The sequence below is a fragment of the Neopsephotus bourkii genome, unplaced genomic scaffold (genome assembly GCF_033783945.1).
Source record: "Neopsephotus bourkii isolate Nb327-2 ecotype Australia unplaced genomic scaffold, CSIRO-AGI_Nbou_v1 NB_753, whole genome shotgun sequence".
Lineage (NCBI taxonomy): Eukaryota > Metazoa > Chordata > Aves > Psittaciformes > Psittacidae > Neopsephotus > Neopsephotus bourkii.
This window is the reverse complement of record NW_026901251.1, coordinates 1,757,081-1,782,157: the sequence shown is the minus strand read 5'-3', so window position 1 is coordinate 1,782,157 and position 25,077 is coordinate 1,757,081. Positions and strand designations below refer to the sequence as shown.

General features: G+C 40.4%; 1 protein-coding gene across 27 annotated transcripts in view; it reads left to right on the top strand.

The window, feature by feature from the left end:
* DTNA (dystrobrevin alpha) overlaps positions 1-25,077 on the top strand; it is a 230,603-nt gene that overhangs the window by 106,196 nt on the left and 99,330 nt on the right. For all 27 annotated transcript variants that reach the window (XM_061354862.1, XM_061354860.1, XM_061354874.1 and 24 more), the window contains one exon: positions 24,474-24,541. In XM_061354862.1, the coding sequence (XP_061210846.1) occupies positions 24,474-24,541 (68 nt within the window). The remainder of the gene's footprint in view (positions 1-24,473; positions 24,542-25,077) is intronic.

Genomic DNA, 25,077 nt, shown 5'->3' with positions numbered 1-25,077 from the left:
CTGAGAGGCACAGTGCCATCTACCTACTAACTGTAATTAAGAATGTTATTTCTAACAAACACATTTATGTCGTGAGGTGAACACCAAAATCCTGTCTTAAGTTGCAGGTATTTTTCTGTGGAGTGTTCCTTAGAATGGAAAGTGGCAAATTAGACTTTCAAGCACCCTTTGACAGTGGCAGTGAAGCTGAGGGTGCACTGGGGAATGCTAATACTGGAAAACTAGGAACATCTTGTTTATTGATTCTGCTGAAGTTAGCAGAGAAAGGCAGAAAAATAGAAGTTGGTTTTTGTTTTCTTTCCCTTTCCATAACCCCTAGGCTTCATAAACGCATCACACTTCCTTATTGTCAGTTTGCTCAGGAAATCAGTGCTGACACCTCACCTAAGAATTTATTATCATTCCAGTCAGACTATCTTTCACTTCTATTGAAGATTTGGATTTTTACCAGCTTTAAATTACATTGAAAGCAGGCAGACGAGCATTTAAATTAAAAGGTTAATTGAAACTGAAATATTGCACTGGCACAGTTAATTTGTTTCAGTTAAAATACTTTTTAGCTTAATTGAATATTTGCAGAACCAAGGCAAAAAAAGTTGTGCATGTGTTTCCACACACAAATGTACTTGTCTTCTAAAGGTAAATAACCACTGTAACTCCTAAACCCAATAATCTGTAAGAGTATGTTTCCAAAGCAATGAATGTTTTTCTGTAGCCAGAGGCCAAGTTTGTTACAGTTTCCTATCAGTCACCAGTTTCTTTTATGATTCTCTAGGATTTATGAGCACACTGAAGTCTTCAAAGGTGTCAAGCGAAAGAGCTTATCTTGTAAAAATGGGCCAGGAACCACCAGTAAGGTGTTCTACCTGACAGATGACCACCAAATATATGACTCTTGTTTTCTTTGCAGACTTCTTGAGACAGACCAGCAAAATCCTCATGAGGAAGAGTTGTTAGGGAAATCTGTCTGCCTTTTCCCTGATTGGAAAGCAGTCAGGCTCTGCTGATGGCAGGAAGGGGAAACAGTGATTCATTCTGGCTTTCCTGGAAGAAACCAGATTTAAGTTAGTTGGCTTGTCAATGGTGCCTAATTTAGCAGCACAGACAAATGGAGACTCCCCCCGCCCCCCTTGAAAGAACTGCATTCCAAATCTAGGGGGCAAATTCAACAGCAGTAGTAACACCAAAATTAATCAGATTACGTCTGTATGAACACAAGGCACTTTTTAGACAGAGCAAGTGCTTGCAGTATGTTCCAAAATAAGGAGTAACACGTTATTTGGAATATGTTTAAACATGAAAAACATGCTTTAATTGGATTATTTTAAAGAAGTTGATGTTTGAAAATATCTAAGTTTAATAAAAGTGTATTGTGTAATTTCCTATTCAAGGAAATGTTATAGCCCTAAATAGCAACACAAATGGATTTTTTTCTTCTCAATAGATGAGGCTATCTAATAGATGGACTATTTTAAATTCTACTTTATCCCCTGTATTAGTTTTCTGACAGCATTTCCATCATTGGGCTTTAGGGAATACACTTGAGCACCGAGCTCTTGAAACTACAGTAATTTTTAATCTTTAGCAAGTAACCAGTTAGACCTCGTTGGTTTTATGAGGTCTAAAATGTCTCCAGATTTTACTGGATATTTTGCTCATAACAGCATCTGCCTCAGTTACCTAGATGGATGTGCTGGGACAGTATCATGCCAAACCCACCAGTTTGTGACAAGTGGGAAGGACACTTTTATCCCCCAACATGGTTTTGTGAGTTTATGCATCTTAGCAGCACTCAGGAGAGGAAACATTAGGTAGTCTTGAGTGCTGAGGTAGATACAAATGTCATGATGCCTCCTGTTCTGCCACAGGAAATGTGGCTGTAGCTCTCTTCAGAGGTTATTATTATTCCACCCTATAACTAGCTGTGTCAGTTCTGAGCAACTTAAATATCCTACTCATGTAGCTGGAGAAACAAAGCTTAGTCCTTTGGCCTCTAATCAAGAGAGTTACTGATAGATTTTGATCGTCTTTTGTCAGCCATTCTTTGCTCTCCTTGTTCCGTGCACACCTCAGTAGTCACCCAGCAGGTGCTGGGTGCTCAAATGCTTCTCTGGTGCACTGCTTCAAACTGATGTGTTGTTCATGAGTAGGCTGACCAAAACCATATTGTTTGGGGTTTATTCTGTGAGCTCGGTGTATTTGTTCCATGTTAGAAACGTAACTGTCAACCTCTGAAAACTCTGCATGCAAAGCTACAATTCAGTGTCTTCAACAGGCTTTGAGAATACTCCCAACACCTTAGTGTGAAGGGCACTGATAGGTACCCCCTTAGCTTCCAGGCTGTACATTTATTGTATTTTCCTTCTCCTCTGGTATTCTTACTTGCTTTCCTTTGTCTGGTTGCCACCTCCTTTTCTCCCATCTGTCCTATTCCTCCTCCATCCTCACTATGTGTATGCACTTTTTTGCCTCTGTTGTGCTATTCCTTGGAGCAGACTCACATTTCGTAATGGCCAGCTGCTCTTCCTTCAGATCCTTGCTTTAACATTTATGCAAGGAACTTGTTTTTCTAGCTGTCATAACTGATAACATTGCTCCTTTTCATTGCCTATAATTGTTTCCATATGCCTTGTCTTCTGTTTGTTCTGTCTTTGGTGTCAAGCTTTTCCTGTGTTCCTGAAGCACTGCTTACCTGTACAATTCTCGGTGAATGTTGATTGTCATCAGCCTTGTTGCTGCAGTAATGTTTATACTTCATAAAGGGCCACTTGCTGATGTTGTTCAGAGACATTAATTGGACTTCACCCACACTGTTCCAAATTGTTCCTTTGGGCCTGATCAAACAAACCTATTTTGTGTCCTATGTATCTGATTGAAATGAGGCATTGCCAGAGCCCAGCCCTTGCTTCATGTCTGTTGGAAAACTGAGCTTTCCCTCTGGTAGACCTTTCCCAAAATGAAGCCCATGTCACCCCTGAAAAAAAGTTGGTCTTGGGAGAGGCTGTGAGTAAAGCGTGTGCCTTGATCCACCTGCCTCTGGTTTATGTGGTTGCTGTGTGTGCACTGCTGGGCTGCTGCTCCAGGTGGCCCACCAGGGTACCAAGCCAGATTTGGGCTGTTGGCATCATTGGCCTTCCATCCTAACCTGGAAGGTGTCCTGTAAAGATGCTGGCAGCTGTGGCACCAGGTCTGGGCTTTTCTCTGTAGGGCAGCCTCAGGAAGGCTGTCAAAAGTTGATGGATGCATACCCTAAAAGCGCATAATAGTTACTTATGAATAGCCTCTATATACTCATGTACTGGAGACTCGGGAGCTTATTCCCTATCTGCTGAGGTTATGTGAAATAGGGAAACAAGTATGGTTTCAGCAACTTGAACTCTGAACGAAGATCTTTGGAAAGGAAAATATCTGGGTGAATTAAAAGGAGGTGATGATGGGGGATAGTGAGCACAGAGACAGGGGACTACCTTCTTGTGAAAGAAGAAATCTCTTACAGCTGCACTGTGTGTAAGGATATGAAACCAGCTCCTTCCATGCCTTCTCTTACATGTTGCTGCACCTCGCTGCTGAGTCTCCTTTGCAGAGTGAGTTTATTGCAGTGATATACTAAATGCAAGAAAACTGAGTAATCCTGAGCCATGATTAGAGAGGAAGTTTTAAGCTAGCCATTAGTAGGGTTTGTTGTGTTTTTTTTCTACCAGTTGGCAATGTAAAAACCTGTAAATAACATAAATAACCTGCACTAAAAACAGAATGAAGTAATTATTCATTTTGGTCAGGTTTTGATTTTTAAGAGCTTAAGTCTGGCACAATGGATCTTCTAGTGGTTTTAAAGCAAACAGATCTGGCCACAGCAGGAAACCTTGTGCCTTTGAATCAGTGAGCACACTGGGCTGGGCAAAGTGGTGAAGAGTCGTCCCATGAGCCAGAGCATCACCAGCTTAGACTTGTGCTGGGCCTGGGTGGCTGCAGGCTTGGGTAAGTACAATAGCCTTACAGCTGCCAGTGGAAAAAAGATTATTCACCTCCATTTTCTTTAAATGCCTGGGTTTGTGATGAATTTACACTAAACCACCACGTTTTACAACAGAAGTCAAAGTTCAAATCCAAAAGCTTGAGGAGGGGGATCTTCCTTGCAGGACAAACTGTGACTCAACACAGTTGGACTGTGTATGGCCAACAGTGAAGCATGTTCTTTGCGGGACATTTTCTTCCAGCCTGCTCTCTGCTCCTGCTCCCTCTCAGCTAAACATGGGGTACATCTCAGCACATTTAACTGAGCTGCATGGAGAGTGAGAAGTGATTTAACACCACTGAATAGTAGGAGTCTTTCTTTTTTAAGGCAGAGAATGTATTAGGTAGGTGCAGAAATAGATCTTTCACTTCAGAAATATGTTTTGAATTGCAGAACATCTCAGGCGCTAAGTTTTGGGTGAAGTTCAAAGAAGTCCTCCCAGAAAGCCAATTCAGAAGTTAGATGCCCATTTGGTTCCCATTTGTGTCCCTAAAGCGTGGGAAATATTAAATTTAATCATCAGTCCACCAGTGCAGTTAGTATTAGCTCAGAATTTGTTTCTCATTGTGGCGTGTGACTTTGGCAATATAGAGAGCAAGTACAGATCTAAAAATTGTGAGACAAGGAGCAGAAAGTGCTTTTGCTCCCTTTTACTAAGCTCCCATTTGTATTTTGAATTCTGATAAAACCCCAGGATAATACAATGTTGTACATAATATAAGGACAGTGTTGCAATGATCTCAACAGTTTGTAGAAACCAATAATCAAATTTTCTCTTTTCCTGAAGTGGCCTGCCCTTGTCCATAAAGGCAAAGTTTTATGTGTAAATTGTGATTTCTAATAGAAATAAAAGATTCTACACAGTGTGTTTTAAATTGGGTGCTACTCAGCTGTCAACTCAGGACATCAATACTGTGCAACTGGTACTGTTAGAAAGGGATGGTAAACATCTGAAGTCCCATTCTGCTTTATGAAACTCTGATCTTGTAGGGAAGTAATACAGGGCTGTAAGTGCATTCTGCCTGGAAAAGTGCTAATCCATCTTCCTTTCCACTGTGGCTGGTCGGATGTGAACAGAAAGGTCCCACTGGAGGGTTGGAGGCAGAATAGACCATGACTTTTAACATATTCCATCTGGCTTTTGCAGCTCCTTGTAAAGGGCAGAACTGCCTGAGCTCCTACTAATTAGGGTCCTCTGCCTTTAAATTCCTGTGGTATCAGATGAAAAATTGGTATGTGAAAACACCTGCAGGCCAGGAAGAAGAGTGGTTATGCCTGTATTTTAAGATAATTTTTTTCCCCCACACCATGGTTTATTGCATAAAAACAGCCAATATTTGAAACCTCTCTCTTCTGGGTGCGTCCCATGCAATCTCTGTGCCTTTTTATCCTATTTTGCTGTAGTCACTGTTTGGTAATTACACTTTCCTGTAAAGATTCTGGATAGCTCAGGCATAGATTACTTTTGTTGGAATCAGTGACTGGAGTTATTGCATCAAGGTCATTAGGTTAATTTCCTATCTTTGTAAAACAGCATATAATTTTAAATCCAAAATTATTTAAAGTGGATAAAGATGTGGAAAAAATGGGCTGATATAATGATGCATAACATCTCCCATCAGCGAGTATTTCACATCTGCCACTTAAGGATGAAGAAGATTGTGTCATTTATGGCAAATGCCACCTTTTTCATTGAGAATCTTAGAGTAATTAAACAACAGAAGTGACTGTTGATCCACACATTGCTGTCGTTCACTGCTTATCTGTTGTTACTCCTGATGTTGCTGTTCTGGTGTCTTGGGTACGCCTTTGATTGTGAATCTGTTCACATCACAGCTTAACCTTGCAGCATTCTGATTTTAACACTGCAACACTACAGAACAGACAAACATAAAGGCTAGCCTCTGTTTTCAAAAGATAATGTTTATTTTCACTGCCCAGCTTCATTTTCTTGGGGGGGAGAAGGAGAACTCTTCCTTTGTGAAAAGTGGATATCTAATGGACATCTTACAATATACCCAGAAATAGCGGTTTCCTAAATCACAGGTTACTTTTGAAAACACAAGCCATTATGGCTAAAATTAAACACAGGTAAAATCCTGGCAAAATTGACTTAATTGTCACTGAAGTCAATGAAAGCCTTCCTATTGATTTAAGTTGAACTGGGATTAAACTCTGTATTTTATATAGAAGATAAAGAGCTTTTACTTCTTTCAAATGCAGACATATGCACCCTCTCTCTTCTACTCTAAATGTACTGTGCTGGACAAGAGCCACTTAAAGTTCACAACCTTTGGGAAAGATGGCATGCCAGCAGCGGAGGAGCATTAATCCTGCTGGCCAAGTATGACTGCGTACGTCAGCCGGTGCCTTTAATTCCCAAACGAGAGGGTATTTCTCTTGACAAGGCTGCAGCAAAAAAACTGCAGGCAGATTTCAACAGGCTTCGACTCCCAGTGTTAAAACAAGTCATTTTAGACTTACTTACTGAGGCTTTTGAGTTCATTGCAAGCCATTTTCCACACGGTGGTGTGCCGTCTGCCTCTGTGAAAGTGCATTGCTATGGCAGCTTAAAACAATGTAGTGGATATCAACTCAAGGGATTAAGTCTGTAGTGAGCTAAGCCATAGCAATACTCAGACTCAATGGCTTCTGGCTTTTAAAAATGTTCCACAGACAGATCTTAGTTTTGCCCTTTTTCTGCGTGGCAGAAACCTGAGGCACAGGGACCAGTGTCAGACCTGTCTTGTTCCAGTGCTGCTCCTGAGGGAGGTTGCCCACAGGCCATGGAGCAAGTAACATCACGTTTTACAGTGGGTGTCCTTAAGGGAGAAGCAGGGGTTGTACCAGGATGCCATGTTTTCAAAACAGTATCTGCTGTCTTAGTGCCAGCTGAGAGAAACTTGCCAAAGTATTTTGCTGCGCTACTCACGGTAACTCTGGCCTGGTGCCTTCAGACACAAATCTCCCCATGTGTGTGCTCTTCATCCTTCAGGGCAAAACTTTGGCCCAGCCCTGAAACAAATGTAAACCCTTTATTATAAAGATCAAACATTTAAATTCCCACATGATCTGGAATACTAGAGAACTATTTACTGAGACAAAAGGAAAAAAGAGAACATTTTTCTTCCTTAAAGTCACCCTGTAACAGGGATGAGAAGTGTTTGCTGAAGTCCAGTTCTTTCCAGATCTCTACTTTTTTCCTTATAGATATCAGCATAAACTGATGCATATACTAAAGTTTGAGTTTGTAGCAGATAGATCCATGAATTCAGGAACATAAAAACCAGCTCTGTACCAGGACAGAGACAGTCCAGATGCTGTATCTTGCCTGGAAAGACAGGAAATGTATGGAAAAATGTCTTTCATGGATAGAGATATAGCAGAAGAGATTATACGATGTAGCTTTTGATCATGGGAAGCTTAAAAAGTTTAATTTGGTAAGGTTTTCTATCCCTTATACATCCAGGTGTTACCTGTTTTGCAGTCAGTGTTTGCAGTGCTAGGGAAACAAATATAAAACAACCTGGCTTTTATGCTGATGGAACCAAATGTATGCAGATGGGATCTCTGTTTGTTTGGTGTGCATGAGGAGAATGGGAACACCTTTTCATTGGACATTTGAGAGAGTACTGTATTTGTGGGGTTTTTCTTATCCTTGACCATATCAAAAACAGAGCAGTCAGGACAAAGATCATGTGATGTGTCTTTTTGATCCTAGCAAATATGTTACTCAAGTCTGATAAGGTGCCTTTATAGAAAAAGTGTTTGTACCTAGGTTTTCTGTTGAAATTTTGGAGGTGAACAGAAAGCCCTCACATATGAAGCACTGGATTTGGTGCTCGGTATTCTTCCTCTGCAGAGTAGCTCACGTAAAACGGTTCCATGATCTGAGTTCTTGGCACTGTTCAAGAATTCAGCTGTCATGAACTGTGGCTGGCAGATGTAGCAATCTCCAGGGGCTTAAAAATGTTTGTGCTCCAGCTCTCTTGTTTTTAAGTGCATTAGTTTATCATTTTTATGTGTATGTATTTTTACAGTTTTATGAATTTATAATCTTAAAAATTCTAAAGCTTTTTAATAATTTCTGGTCTCCCCCTCAAGACAGTGACACCATTTTAGTCAGTACAGTTTCAGCAGGTCATTCCAACGTGATCTGCTGATCATTTTCTGTCTTGACCTTGAGTATTTCCCTCATATACCTAACATGATTATTAAAGTGCATATTGGGTTTTTTCCTAATGCAAGATCTTAGATGAAAACAAAGTTTGAAGGGATCCTCTTATGGTTTATTCACCCTCATTATTTTGACCTTATTATCGCGGCACATTATTTATAGCCCCATGACTGCTGCATTAAAACCTTCGCAGGCAGACTGCCTCTATGAGAAAATGCATACTTGAAAGACTTCCGTGCTACTTTGGACCAGGTATCTGCTCCACACAGGCTTCTTATGGACCCTTTATGGCTTCTGCTCTGGGTGTAGCTAACTTATACGACTGACATACAAATGCCACCTCCAGAGCTGCTCCCCTGTGGTATTTTTCTACCTCACCCAAATCTCCATGCTGTTGCTCATTAGATGATGCACCTTAAGTAGCCTGTTGCTGATACAGTGAGGAATGACTGGCACTTCATACAAAACGATCTCCTGGTGATGGAGATTGGCAGTGGAAATCCTTTCAGTGCTTCTCAGCTACAGAAAAATGAGGTGTATGCAAGGAACACTACCAAAAAGCCTTTCTTTGCCAAATATTTCAACACTTCACAGCATTTTCATCTGTTCCAAGCAAAGGTATTTGTCCTTTCTAAGTCCTTTACAAATAGGATTCAGTGGCAAGAGTGTAGATAAAATAAAAAAGTAAAATAAAATTGTAAGCAACTGGAAAAAAAAAAAAAAAGAAACCCTCTGCTACTCTTCGAACTCCTGTTTTCAACTCATTTGGGTTGTAAAACCACATTTCTACAGCCTTGCTTAGAGCCAAGCCCGCAGCTAAATATTTACCCAATAGATTTTGTTAAATCTGTTTCAGTGCCTCTGGAAATGAATTCACACCTCTAATTCCTATGTACCCTTTGCCTCTGGGCATCTGTAGTGAAATGCAGGTATTAGAACAGCTGAAATTGAGTTGAGATAACTGTTAAACTGAGTCAATAAGCAGTGGATTGAGAAGACAGAATGATCTTTTGTCTCTCCAGGGTTTGCAAATGGAAATTTTTGAGCAGAAAATCTGAGCTGGACTGGGGTATTTCAGGTCCTTCAGATGATGTGAAGGTGGTGTTCAAGGCCAGGTTGAACAGAGCCTTGGGTGACATGGTTTAGTGTGAGGTGTCCCTGCCCATGGCAGGGGGTTTGGAACTATTTGATTTTAAGGTCTTAAGGTCCTTTCCAGCCCTAACTATTCTATGATTCTATTCTTGAGAAGTATTCTCAGTGCCTTTTGTCAGGCTTCCTGCACCCTCCAGGTCAGCTCAAGCCCTTCCCAAGCTGGAGAGAAGGCAATGTGCTTGGGGAGATGTACACTGAGAGAGGTGAAGAGGAAAGGCAAGCTCTTGTGTGGGAAATGGGCAGCAGCACACACTGACAGCCTGCACAGCTGGGCCTGCAGCTGGAGCATGACAGAGACTGTCTTCCTGGAAGTCAGGGGACAAGGAAATGCCCTGGTCACCTCAGACAGCCTCTCCAGGACCCTCAGCCTTACAATGGGTGGTATTCAGTCTCCTTGGCAGAACAGTCCCTTGCAGGCCAGACACAGGTCAGGAGAAGTTAAAGGTTGACCGCTCACCCCACCAGAAGGTGCATCAGATAATTCCACCAGTTTTCCTGCTGCTCAGTGTATTATACTGTGTGAATTCATCTCACCTGCTAGTCCTGCCCCTTAGAAAAGGGCCATAGTCTTGGTTCCCCTCTCCTGAAAAGTTTTTTCTCCTCTGCTGACTTTGCTGCTGCTCTTTCTTGTTCTTCTTTCTTACCCTGCTGCGCAGGACACACGAGGTTTCCTGATGCAGAGCCGCACCTCTGACCATGTCTGCCTCTAGACCTGGGCTTGCTATGTTCTTGCTTTTTCGGTTTCCCATCTTGAGTGGTTTTGACTTGGCTAACTGGCCCTAATTTGGCCCCTAGCTCTTTGAAGCTGGTGCCTCATGACAGTGCCTTGTGACAGCAGCTGGAGGCTGATCATTGTTTCTTCTTCCATTATGTAGGTTTGCCTTTCCTTTTTGCACATTGCAAAGACCTTCACCAAAGGCCAAAGTGGGAGGATGGGCAGCACTGTCTGGAAGAGCACTGGACAAATGTACCCCTCTCCACAGGCGAAAGTGGAAGAATTGCTCCAGGGAGTTCTCCTGTGTTGGTGTTCTGCATGTAGCTCGAGCACCTTGCGAAAGGCACCAGTTAATTTAGCTCAGTCCAAAAAAACCACCTACCAGAACTTCTAGTAGAAGGTATCAGAGTATCACAGTATGCTAGAGATTGGAAGGGACCTCAAAAGATCATCTAGTCCAATCCCCCTGCCGGAGCAGGTGAGGAACATCTGGGGAGACACTTGTGCCAGAAGGCTTTATCTGCTCCCTTTCTACAGGAGGGGCAGCTTCTTCACAGCACTAGCACTTCTCCTAGTCACAATGTGTCTTTGCGCCTCTGATGTATGGAGTACTCACAGCTAAAAGGGCAGTTTGGCAGTTCTTCCATCTTCTTCATGTTTCAGCCTTTGTTGTCTGTTCAACACAGGGGAGAGTGCCCAAATCCAGCTGTGCATTTTTCTCCCTTTGTTTGTTCTCTATTTAAACTGGAGTCTAAGGCAAGAAGCAGAGTAGTTACCTGTCACTGAGCCTTGTGCTGTAGGACATCACAACTCAGTGATATTACACAGGGGAAGTCTGAGAAGTAAAGGCAAATGGACAGTTTGGGAGAGAAGGGACAAAGGAAAGGTAGTAGTGAGAGTGGAAAGAGCAATGGGGGAATAGGATGTGGCTGCTGAGCTAGTCTATTTTGAAGGCTGTATATTTAAGAAACTAAACTATGAAAAATGTAAGAGGGAAAAACATGTACAACTGGGAAATGGAAGGTGAGCCTCTGCTGATAAAACTCTGCTACGTGCTATTTTATACTTTTGAGAATCTTAACCAAAAACACTTGTGGAGTCTTCACCTCATTGAAGATACAGTGTTGGGCTTACAATATGTATTTCAAATATTTATTGGGATAGTTTTAAAAGCTACAGACTGCAGGGCATTCACCACATCTCTTGAGAGACTGTCCACTGCCTCATACATCTTTCATTTCAGAGTTCCCCTTCTGAGATTGGATATTTTATGTATTTGAGTATCATTCCTTCTATTCCTAATCAAACTCTGGGTATCACACACCTAATATTTCTCTCCTCAAGATAAACAGCTGATAGCTATTTTATTCCCAGCTCCTCAGCACTGAACAAAACTGTATAGATTTGATGCTATTCTCTTCCCAGAAATCAGACACTCCTTTCTCCACCATCTGTGTATTTCCCCATCTCTCCTCTTTGTGCCTTCCACTTTGTCAATGGCTTCCAGACAAATTGGTGCCTAAACCAGGATGTAATAGTTGAGTGTGGTTGAACCAGAGCCAAACAGAGGGAGGTAGTCTCTTGCTTCCTGCTCTAATGGGATGCATTTGACAGAGCAGACCAAAAATACACCACCACTTTTTTGCCGGAATACTCAGAAGGATATTAGGCATAATCTCAGAATTAAGCAAATGACACCTGAGGTGCAAATGCATTTATTTGTGTTTGCAAATATCATTAAGCAGCTTAGCTCAAATCTGCTTATTACCAACTTAAATGACTTTAATTTAGATGCCTCTGAACCAATTTAAGGATCACCTCCATTTATCAGCAGGGTTCAAATGGGACATGGTTTTGTCAGGGCGGTGGTGTGGCACTTCTGATTAACATGGACTTCTCAGTTTCTGTTTCTGCTGTTCTCTGGAGTAAACTGGTCACTGCTTTGAAAGTGGCCAGAGAATCACATGGGTGAGCTGGCTGCTGGTGCAGTAGAGGGCTGGTGTCTCTGAGGGTGGATGTGGTCTGTAGCTACCTGCTGGTTACAACTACCCAGGTAGATGTGCGTCTCACTTGTGACAGTCAATTCAAGTACATTTTCTTGTCAAAATCCAATCCTAGAGAGGTGCTCTAGGTGCTCTCTGAGAGGGTTCAAGTCATACTCTCACTCTTGTAGCCCAATTTGCAGTGTCCCTGCAGTACAAATACCCTGGCGGCTCTGGCTGCTGTGGTACATGGTTATTGGTGATCAGTACCTGATACTGAAAGTATCCGTACAGTGTTTTAGCTGCTCAGAACCAAAGCATTTCACATGAAACTTAGCTTGTAACAGTTAGCATTGGTACTCTCCCAGAATATATCATGCCTTGAAATCTGCTGGAGAATCTAATGCCCCATGCTTTTCTGTAAGGTGTCTCTTTGCTTTCATACGGACTGACCATTTCTCTTTTTCCGCCATCTGTGAGGCTTTCTCATAGTTGATGGCCACTGATTTTTGGTGTCCAGTCTTTGTGAAATACTTCTGTATGCATGGTGAATCTTGGAAATGGCACCTTCACAGCTGGGAGCTCAGTGACTGAGTTTGCTCAATGGGGTGTTTTTTCATAGAATCATAGAATAGTTAGGGTTGGAAAGGACCTTAAGATCATCAAGTTCCAACCCCCCTGCCATGGGCAGGGACACCTCACTCTAAACCATGTCACCCAAGGCCTCGTCCAACCTGGCCTTGAACACTGCCAGGGATGGAGCATTCACAACCTTCCTGGGCAACCTATTCCAGTGCCTCACCACCCTAACAGGAAAGAATTTCCTCCTTATATCCAATCTAAACTTCCCCTGTTTAAGTTTTAACCCATTACCCCTTGTCCTATCGCTACAGTCCCTAATGAAGAGTCCATCCCCAGCATCCCTATAGGCCCCCTTCAGATACTGGAAGGCTGCTATGAGGTCTCCACGCAGCCTTCTCTTCTCCAGGCTGAACAGCCCCAACTTTCTCAGCCGATCTTCCTATTGGGGGGTGCTCCAGTCCCCTGATCATCCTCGTGGCCCTCCTCTGGACTTGTTCCAACAGTTCCATGTCCTTTTTATGTTGAGGACACCAGAACTGTACACAGTACTCCCAAGTGAGGTCTCACGAGAGCAGAATAAAGGGTGGTTCTGTTACAAATGCTGTGTTGTGTGGGTTTTGGGAAAAAAAAAACCCATCTTACTAAATGCAACTGTGACATGAGGACAGGAAAGTCCTTATTCATTCCTTGAATAGCCACATTGAAGTCCATAGGAGCTTTCCTAGAATAAAAAACTAACCTGCACAGGCGAAAATGTTGGCTTGAGACCAGTAATTCCTCCTGGTGATGAGAAATGTGCAGCATGTAAAACATTCATCTTCCGTTATGGCTTTGTGTGTGTGTTTCAATGTAAACTGTTGGCTTTGTGTGTAGAATAAGACATGTAGAATGATGGACCTCAGCAGAAAAAGAAGGAAAATGAGATATTTTCAAATGAAGTAGGTATTGCAAAACTAGTCTGTGGCAGTTTAGTGTTTGGTGGAACATGACGGAAGCATATACAGATGTACAGTGATGTGTGACCGTGTCTTGACTGGGATGTGTGACCGTGTCTTGACTGTTTTGACACCTCTTGTAAGCTGTCATTAATGTTACAAAAGTCACTTTTCCACAAAATTTGATGCATCTGTGCCTCCTAGAGCAACGCTTGCCTACGAGTGTGTCTTCTGTCTTGATTATCCTTAGATGAGTGTCTCAAGAAGCCATCTTACTTCATTTTACATTAAGAATAATCTCTTCTAACAACTGTTTGGGGATTTGAAAGCATATCAGGAATCTTTGCAGCCATAGGTGCCAGTTTGATTAGTTGTGCTGCTTCTGGGCTTTCCTGTGCTCCCCTTGGCTTTCTTCACATTCCCTCCTTGCCATGAAAAGGTAAATTCAGGACGCTGACATTTCTCCAGATGAAATCCTGCTTACAAACTTATTTCTAACAGCTGAAATGTTTATGGTGCATTGGGGGGATATTCTTTCACAATATAATTAACGCTGTTTTATTGAAAGTGTTCCTCTTTGAGCATAGTTTGCATATACAACAGTAACTCGAGTTAAGCAGCATCCAGCCAGTGTTAGAGGTAATGTGCATATCTGAGAGGAAAGAACAGGATCAGTGAATCTTACGTAGTAGCCTGTTTCTTCTGTGTCCATGTACAAACATCATCAGCCATTATCTTTGCATTCAATGTTTCAAGCATTAGCTTTCCGTTTGGGCTTAGTGTATGAATCTGTTTGCTACATAATTATATTGTATTTCTTTTTTTCTGTATGCTCTTGTAATAGTGATATTGCCTAATAAAATAATGACAGATTTTAATTAGATTAAAAGTAATTTGGTATATTAGAATTTTTATTTGAGAAAATGAACTAGCCAATAGTGGATATCAAGCTGACCTTTTCCTTTGCATTTGCTTTCATTTCCTGTCATCCTTTACCTGTTCAAATAAGGATGGAGTTTTTTCTTGAATTAAGTTATTACACCCTTTCATAGCCTTACATCTAACATACTGATGTTGTAGTGAAGCTGTAAAATGTCTAACTTATTATTTATTAAATGGATAATTTAGCAAAAATTTGTAACTCCCAGTAAATAGCTGCAACTTATTAATCACTGAAATGAAGTAACTACACTACTTTGAGAGGTTGAGGTTATATTGTATGTGGGTAATCCAGCATTGGGAGGCCTAAATTTGCTGGGAGGCAGAGACAGAATACATGTGCATCAAAGGCAGTTTTGTAACAGAAAAGCTTAGGCTAGCCTACTGTGGTTGGGATAGTTCAGGAATAACCAGTGATGCAGGAACTGACATAAAATGTAGTTCTCTTCACTGTTCACTTTTGTAAGAGTATCCTGAATAGCATCTCAACATACATCCAAGTGATGACGTGGATGAAGGGGAAAGATTCTTGTGTTTCTTACACCTTTCTCTTTAATTCTTTAATTCCTTTTGCTTTCCAAGTGACCTCAGTGTTCTGTAAAATTCCACATTACAGAGGAGGTATGTTATTTATTAGATACATCTCTGCTCATGACCAAAGCTTATCTTGTGTTGGGAGATATTCTGACTACTCCTTAAAGTGTCATTTCCAAATACATTCCTTTCTATGTACACTGTTTGTAGGCTGTCCTTTTTGTTAGACATTTATCAAGGACTAAACAGAAAAACCTTTGAGCCTGGTTCAGCAGTCCATTCCTCTTCTGCTACGTACTGTCAGTGGAATTCAAGCTTATGCTCTTGAGTTCAGTGTGTGTGTAAAGGCTTTGCAGAACAGAGACAGATTAAAGAAAGCTTTTGTTGAACTGGAGCCCATCTGAGTTTGCCTTTCCTATGCGTTCACTATTAGAAGACTCAGAAATATTTGTATTGGCCTCTAGTTTCTTGTCACTAAAATTTATATAAATTTAGACATCTCATTGCTTGGATGTTTTTCTGGTGTTTCTTCTGTTACCATCTGGTACTGCCAACCTACCTGTTCTGTTTCTGTTGGATATAATGACTGTATTGCTGTACTGTTTATGTGGTTGTTCATGGGTATGCAGGCAGGAAGTTATGGAATGAGGATGTACCAACACTGATTTTAATTGTTCTGACTTTAGGGTATTTAATATCTTAACTGAATATCATGAGGACTGAACAGTTGTAGCTGGGACTGCCAAGTGAAATAATTTTAACAATGCAAGTGGAACTTGCTTTCCCACTGCAAACTTAGAGATTTAGATGAGTGTCTTTCAATGCGATTTGGGACTTGAGAACAGAATTAAAAGGAGCAAGTTGGCGTCTGCTTTAAGAGAATCTTCAGCTGAATGCAGCCACCAAAATCGTCGTGTCAATTTTATCCAAGTCAGCAGGCCACTCACAGAAGCGATATAGCCAGGTAAAAAGAGAAAATCTCCCATTTTCTTATTCCCTGACAACAGCTAATAGCTAGAAATACCTTCTTCAGATATTAATTAGATCAGCCTGTAGGCTGCTCTTGCTTGCATTAAGGATCAGATTTCTCCCTGCATGAGATTCATACAGACTCAGTAATCAAAGCTTTTTTGTCTCAGAAGGTATACTTAACCCAAATATGCTCATAAATTTGTTAATTCCCCTCCTAGTGCCGTTCCTCTGCCCTAGTAACTGCTCTCACTGAACAAATTAAGAACTACCACTAAGAAAGAATATATATGTGAGCAGTTTTGTCAGTGCCTCATCATTTTTTCATTTGTAATTTATTTTCCACCTTTCCACCAATTAGATTTGGAGAGACTTGGATTTCTATGGGCATATTTTTAAAGATTCTTTTTTTTAGCTGTGTTGTTTAGATCTAACTCAGGCTCCTTTTTCGTTAATCTATTTGTGATAATATTTCAGAAAACCAAAAAGGGGAAAAAAAAGGCCAGAGAGGTCTGTTTCAGGCAGGAAGATGAAAAAGTTGAAATTATTCTTGGTTGTCAGTTGAATAATGGAAAACTCTTCTGAACTGGTAAGGTTTTTTCTGAGTCAGTGGCTGTTCAGTTAATGGTTTGGGTGCCAAAACTTTTGACCAGGTAAGGTGATAAAAGCCAGCAGCCTCTTTATTAACTGGTTTGTTTGACTACCCAGCAATACTTAATTTTAGTGAAAGATTTTCACAGCACACACAAAGGAGCTCAATGATTTCAACTGCCTAGGAATGTATCTTCTCTCGCAGCTACTGCTTGGTTTATTTAGATGTTTTTATTATTCAAAGGGGATGAAAGTACCTACTGTCCTACAGCACATAATCATCAAATCCCTATTTACAAAAACTGACAAATTGTATTATTGAAATTGGCAGAAGCCAGGAAATGCTTCCCAACACAATTGTATCACTGACAGCTTACTCAAATGAATTTGGGTTTAATTATGGCAGTACAAGAAGAACTGAAAGATCTCTTTGACTAAGTAGGGGTTTAATTACATGTGAAATCCTGCAGCCTCCTTTATGTCCCTAAAATGGCAAAGAAAAAGACCTGAAAAAAGACCAAAGTATCAGAGTATCAATTACATTCTTCCTGTGATAAAGTCCTTGTAACCTTTTATCCCTTGAATTTCATTACAGTTTTCCCTTTGAATTATTCCTTGCCTACATTACAGCTTTCGCAATGAATTATTCCTTGTCTAACCAACTGAAAGAAGTAGAATTGCAAATTTAACTGTTTAAAGGTGATCAATACTTTATTGATCTCGTTTTTTAGAAGAATATGTTTTAAAAAACCTCTGTTGATGTTAAATCTGCAGTCTGGGTGAAATGATGAGGGCACGACAAAACTCCATTAAAAGGTGAACACATCAGACAAGCATATTTGGGACTGTATATCATCGACTTGTGTGTTTCACTTGTGGGGTTTTCTTTTTCTAGAATGTGTTTTTGAGTGTAACAAAAAAATGACTGTTAGTGGAGGCTATTTCTAACTGCCCCTCGGCTGAACTAAGGCCCTGCAGTGTTGTGCATGAGTGTAAAGGAAATCAATACCTGCTTTATTTGTTTTAAATAGTTAATAAAACTTAGACAAAATACAATTTTAAAATCACATTTGAATAGAGCTTTGAAAAGCTGTATTTAAATCTGTACCAGTTAGCTAAAATCAATCCCTGCTGTTTATCAGGACTGTTTATCAGAAATGATGGCAATGGAGCCCTGGAGAAAAGATTTTTGGAGCTGACCAAAATTATTTTACTGGATAATTTTATACTCTTAAAGAGTGAAAACATATTTGAAGCACTGAATGTTACTTTTGTTTCCATGTTCATCCAGTAGAGGAGTTTCTTGTAATGCCAAGAAGGCTGACTCTAAAAGAGCATGGTTGGAAAAACATATCCAAGCAACTCTTGTAAGACAGCTTTGTAAAGCTTCATATATATATATATATATATAGTATTTCTTGAGTGCTGGTTTTCTTTAATATCTGTAATATCTGGAGTAGAAACATTTTCTAAGAGAAGTCCTCCTTTGCGTGGCAGTGAAAAGCTCAAAATTATATTCTTCAAGCACCCATAAAAAGCAAAAAACCAAGGATTTGGGCCTGTATTTTGACCTAGTTAATAACATTCTGGATTCCTAAACTTGATAATGCCTGGTGCACATGGAAAATGAGTAGTGGTTTCTTTGTTCCCCGAAGCCAGTCAGAGCATTCTCTGTTACAGTTCTGAGTTTCTACAGTATTATATATGAAATTAGTCTCCTTCCACACTCATGTTTTCTGTCTTCAAATTGCCCTTATTTTCTTTAGTGAGGAACCTCTTCACAATTTGTTTTTTAGTCTTCACAGTAAGATTTGCATAGTATTCAATCTCATTGAAGACTGAGTGTTATGAAAATGGGTTGCAGTGGGTACCCTATTAGGCATTTTTAACAGTTTTCCATTAAGGATATGGTGCTCCCAAAAGGGGAACTGATGAAAAATCGGATGGAAAAATCTTCCTTAAAAAGAAAAAAACATATTTTGCTAAAGGAATAAATCAAGAAAGAATTTCAATTTTTTGGTAATACTGAAATTGCAAAAGATGACAAAAATAAGAAGGCAGACTTTCTGAGGCTCCTGTTGGAGATGAGCTTAGCAACAGCTTTTATTTTCCTTCTTCACTGTAAAAAGCTCATCTAGATATAATACAAACAAGCATTTTAAGTGCAATGCAATTACACCTAGCCTCAGGAAAGAGCATTGACCAATTTTATTACAGTGCCAAACATTAGTCCTGGAATTTAAAGCTGAGAGACACCTATTAGGCACCTGCTTCATTAAAAGATGTGGAGCAATATATTCATAAGGCACTAATAAATGCATTAAGGGGAAGAGGGCTCTGATACGACCTTCCATGATTCTCATTACTAGTTTCAAGGATTGCTGAGGTTGGTGGCTTTGCAAACCTGGTTTGAGCTAGCACATGCTGTACCTTTTAAGTCTCTCTTCTCCAGTCCAAATTCACTTTGAAATAAACAGCCATAACTCTTCTCTAGTTGGCTGAGCAGCATCCACCTACCAGGGCTGAATTTGAAGAAAATGGGAGAAGAGGAAAAATCTATGGATTGCTATTAATCCTGCATTAAGAGCACTCCAAACCTAGTGTTAAGTTCCTCATAAAATCACTGTAAGCTATACCCTAGCAGGCTCCTTCCTTTTCATAAATCAGAATTTCTGATGCTGGTAAATCCTGAAAGGAAACAGTGGTTTGTTATGTATGGAGGGTATTTTGATAGAACTGTCCTGAGCAATGGAGACGAGAAGCCTGTGCTGCTGAAAAATGTTACTGTTTTCTGCTCAAAGTTGGGTCTAAGTATTGACCAGCTGCATAGAAAATAGCATCAGATTTGTCAACAGCATGAAAAATAGCCACTGAGAAACCAGCAAATTTCTCTGCATCCTAATGCTTCCAATGCAAAAGTGAGTATCTAACATATGACATGGAAGAAGAAAAATACCTGTTTATATCAGGAGCTGGAGGTTTCCTTGCTAGGGAACTGCAGACTGATCACATAAAGGATGCTTAACCCTGGTTGATATTTTCTACCAAGTGATGGTAGTCTTTCCAAAAAAGAGATCTTGAGATACTCACTGTTGGTTTTACCAGTCTTCTGGAGCGAAACCTCCAACTAGAAGCTGTGTCCTGGAAAGGCTCCCACGTGCTTCATAGCCACAAGGAACACGAATGGACAAGACTCAGACAGAGACAAGTATTTCTCCTTTTTCTCTGTGCCTGCTGCCATGAAAAAAAACACCTTTTATCCAGCCTGAAAGACTTCTGGGAATGTCAGCAGTCATGATTTGGAGCCTCTTTTGTCAAACGCTCATCATTGTCACAGCCATCACATGGGACTTGATACATTTTACATGCCACAATTAATGAATTTCAGCAGGTGATTTTCCTCACTGGCATGTTTCCTGCCTCTCTGGGGCACTTCATCTGTCATGGACAAACGGGATGGGGATTTGTGGAATTGTTAATGGGGTGGCTTTTCTCAAAGCCATCAAACTGTATGTGTGTCAGGTTGGGAATTTTTGACAGTCTTCTGGGAAATTTATGGAACTCTCCAGAGGGGAGCTCCTTCTTGAGGTATACAGGCAATTGCTTATTTTGATGCTTGTTTGGAGGTAATGATTTAATTGTGACAGGCATTGCTTTTACAATGCATCGAGACAGCTCAAGAAATGAAAGTACACTGATTACAAGAAAGATGGCATAAAACAGGGGTTCATAAAATATGCTATTTACCCTAAAAATACTAAAACAAGAAAAACACTTATGTGTGAAAGAGATTATTACAGTGCTCATAAATCAAAGCAGCATAAGAGCAAATGAAAGAAAAATGAGGCAATTAGTTCTCACCTTATGTATATTATATGATATTCCCTCCCAGATTTTATAAACAAATAAAGTATATTAAAAACCCCAGACCAGCTCTGCTTCTGATGCATAATAAACACAAAGATGAAATTGTGATCAAAAGAGTTCAAATCAAACTCAATTATTTCATTATTTCATCTTTTCTTTCAGTTTCTAATAACGTAAAAGTCTTCAGCTTGAGACACTGGTAGAAATGAAACATTCACGGTATCTTTTTCAGAGACTGGAAAGCGTATGCTTGGAATGGTTTCTGCTCTGGAATGTCTGTAATATATCGAAGCCTTAATGCCTTGCTAATTGGTACCTTACTAATTAGCCTGTGACAAGAATTTTAATTAGATGCACAGTGGGGGTTCTCCCTACCTGCAGTGGAGGAGCTGTTTCCTGAGCAGAAGAGCAAAGGCAAAAAGACAGTGGAAGAGATCAATAGAAGACAAATATAATCTAATCGCTACTATGGGAAGATTGTCCATTAATTGATATTTTTCTAAATTATGCCTCTGATCATTTGTTCTGTTTTATAAAGTACATTAAAGTTCACTTTGTGATTTGCTCTCTTCCTCTGTAGAACAAACAGTGCTTTTTTTTTCCTGTGACTTGACTTGTGTTAGAAGGAAAATGAGAAATAGTGGAACATGTCTGTAGACAGTTATGTTCAAGGCCAGCCCCAGGGCCTGAGCCAAGTGCATCCCAGGCACAAAGCGTCTCTGTAATCTGAGCTAAAGAGCTGAGCTGTGGACACATAAGCTGGACCAAGGTGAGCAGCGCTGAAAAGGGGGATGCCCAACACCCATGACCAATGGCATCAGTTGAGCCTGGGCTGTAACACATTCTAGAGTTAAAAATGCATACGAAAAGCTTGCAAGACACCATTGAGTGAATTCCTATCAATGGCGACTCCAAAATGACAATATGGATGAGTATCATCTATCATTTTTCCATTTGGGTGGTGAGGCTCTACCCAGAGAAGTTGTGTCTGCCCCATCCCTGTCAATGTTCAAGGCCAGTTCAGATGGGGCTTTGAGCAACTTGGTCTAGTGCAAGGTGTCCCTGACGATGGCAGATGGACTGGAACTACTGCTACATCAAATCCAAACCATTTTATGAGTCTGTGATTTTCCTGCTATCAGAAAAAGATGTGAAGGAGGCAAAGAAGATACCTAGCTGAAATAACTACCACCACTAGTGTTCTCTTTAGCTTCATGGCTTATACCCCATTGCAGAGGATTTTAGAACTGTCATTTGGGGTGAAAGCTGTTTTTAAATCTGCAAAATACCTAGTGCAGTGAGAATCTTAAAAATATAAATACAAAGTTTCTTCCCTCTCCAAGGAAGCCTGAGCTGTGTGTGTGTAAATACAAATTTCTTTGTCAGGCCTGGTAATCCCCATAAGCCACAGCAGTGAAATGTAGATAATGGAACATTCTGAAAAATGGTGTTCAGGTCCAGGGAATATTTTATATAAGGAGATACAAGTATCCATAAAAGTAAGGGTAGGATGAGTTGCAGAAAAGTCAATAGTTAATGACTTTTATCCCACTGAAAGGCCACTTGAGGAGTGGACTCTCTGAAAGAAGTGGAGAAGTTGATGTAAAATTTGTGTTATTTGAAAAATATCATTTTTACTTAATTTTGACTGGGAATGAGGTCACAGGTGAGCCACATTCTAATGAATGTTGTGTAGATATTTAAAAGCAATAGCTAAAGAATACTTTTCTCTAAGAGGCAGTATGAGGGAAAGGGGAATAAAGTTGCGTCCTTTGGTTTTGCTAAAGTTTGCAGCAGTCACCGTGAGACCAGTGATCATATCAGTAATGTTAGAGAATATTGGTGGAATGAAAAGGGCAAATGATAAATGGAGAAAGATCTGTAAGATTTAAGTGTAAATTGTATCAAGAAACTGAAAGATGGTGATGTAATCCTTGTGCCAAAATCAAAATAACCCAGTCTCAGTCAATGAATATGCACAGTGTATAGCCTGAAAACCAGTTTCGTATTGGTTGTGGAATAATTCTGAATACAGGAGAAGTCAGAGAAAATTATGGTGGTCTGTGACCCACTTTACAAGCAATAAAAGTGAATCTAAAATAGTGTTTGCTCTGAAGTATTCACTCAACTGCCCTGCTTGGTAAAAGATGCAATATTTTCAAAGGGCTTTTTTAACCCACCTGTCCTGACGAGGCCTTGGGTGACATGGTTTAGTGTGAGGTGTCCCTGCCCATGGCAGGGGGGTTGGAACTTGATGATCTTAAGGTCCTTTCCAGCCCTAACTATTCTATGATTCTATGATTTACCATGGCAGATGTGTCTCCTATTACGAGTTTGGTTAGAAACAGAAAGGAGTGGGGAACTCAAGCTGGGGTTAGTGGGATTACATAGTTTTTCATCTTTTATGGGCAGAGATTTAATGATAATCCACGCACAGAAGGTATTAGCACTTGATTTCTAGTTAGCATTCAGGTCAGGTCTGGCGTATCTTGAGGTATATCTCATTTTGCATGTGGGTGTGAGTCTTCTCTGACACCTCTGAGTGAGCTAGACACCAGCTTCTGCCAGATCAGAGGCTGTGTAGCTTCTGTAAAGCACTGTTCTGAAAGACATTAGCCCTGCAGAAAGGCAGGATATATAAACTCAGACTTAATGCTATGCTACACACATCTGTATCACTCACAGCCAAATTAGAGAATACAGGTGAACTTCAGTATCCCTGCAAACACGTTACAGCCATACCCTTTGTCCGCTTCCTGGTGGGACTGCTGTTCACATCGCAAAATGTTCACCATAGATAGCACTTTAGCAGAGCCTTTGTGAGTACTCTGGGAATTGAACAGGCTGTTTGGATAAGGCAGGTACATTTGAACAGTGCTTTTTGGAAGTTAGAAAAAAGAAAACCACACAACAAAACACCTCTTAGGTGACTGCCTTTCTTTCTCTGAGAAATAAAAGCAAACTGGTTTGCTATCCTGAGTTCTTTGGTGGTGGTAGCATCCCATAGTTTAATCCTTCCCGTTATATACATATATGGGTTTGCTATGGGATATGGCAGAATATTTTGGATTGCAGATCTCGGCAGAGCTTGTCCATTATAACCCAGGTGGTCCAAAGTTATTTTGCACAGTCTAGTTGAGAGTAGGATGTAGATTTAAATGAAGGTCAGAAGCCCTAACCAGACTTGGCAGGGAGGAAAGGATATTGGTTTGCTAGAGTAAATTACCCATAGGAAGTGGTGATGCTGACACTGGTTTCATTTTTTTTTTTTTGAGTGCTGCTAAAGATACTCATCTTTATTCTGAAGGCTTTAGTCTTTTATGGTTTGAATGCTGGCTGTGAAGGAAGCAGTCTCTTTTCTCTATGCTCTATCCAGCAGTAGTGCTCTTCAGAATATTCTGAAGATTTTTGTATCTGAAAACTGAAGGAAAATATATTCTTACTTCTGGGCTTTTTACTAAAACTCATTTAATCAGAGATGTAATGCAATGAATTTGAATGAATATTTGGAGTGTGTTTGCTTGAGTAAATGGAGGGTGTTATGTTGCAGAGTAGAGATGTAATCGTTGTTTTGTTGGGGGGGGGTTTGTCTTCTCCACCCAGAACTGGCTAGAAAGGTATTTTCTAAATGGTAAAATAATATCCAAATCTTTTATGATTTATTCTCTCTTACATAATTTAAACTGAAGATTCCTTATTTAAGAAAACCTAAAATGAATTTCAGAGCTTGCGTTATGTAAGTCAGTTACATCAAGCAGAAAAACTGAACATTGCCTTTGGGAGAGAGAGGGAGAAGGGGAAAACAAATGCTTGAAAGCAGAGTCTGGGGAATGGAGGACAATTTGGAAATGAAGTTCTCTGCAAACCATGCTACGGAGAGGCTGGCAAAAGGCACTGGGTACACATGGAGCACCAATCAACCTCAGAGGTTCTCCGTGATTGATCACGGGTGCTTATGTATGTATATTCAGTCTGGGAATAATGCTCAGTATTTTCACATGATTTTGTCTTCCAGAATGATTGAAGATTGTGGGAAAAGAGGAAATACCATGGCAGAAAGAAGGCAGCTGTTTGCAGAAATGCGTAAGTACTTCCTAGAAATGTTTTGCTGTGATAGACCAAGCTGGTTGCAATGCAGTGTCAGTAAAATTTATACAAACTTTCCACCCCAGGTATCTGATATCTCCATTTCACAAATGGTTTAATATTGTGAGACCAAAATTACAGGTCAGTGGGCTAATTTGACCGAATGGCAGAGGAGAGGGATTTTCTATATCAGATTTTGTGGTTGTATTATTTTAATCAGTATCTTCTTGAAATAAAAATGCTGTAATACACAGGTAGCAGTGAAGAGGGATAAAGGTCTCCAAAATACTACGTCTTCTGTTGGAAGTGTCTGTAGTGGGTTGACCCCAGCCAGCTGCTAAGCACAGCCACTTGCTTAGTGGCCAGCCAGCCTCCAGTAGTATGGGAGAGAATATAGGGAGAGCAAAAGCAAGAAAACATGTGGCTTGAGATAAAGACAGTTGATTAAGTGACTGAAAGAGAGGAAAGAATGACAACAAAACCCAACAGCAACAGGCGATGCAAAGGTGGTCACTCACCACCTCCTGAAAGCA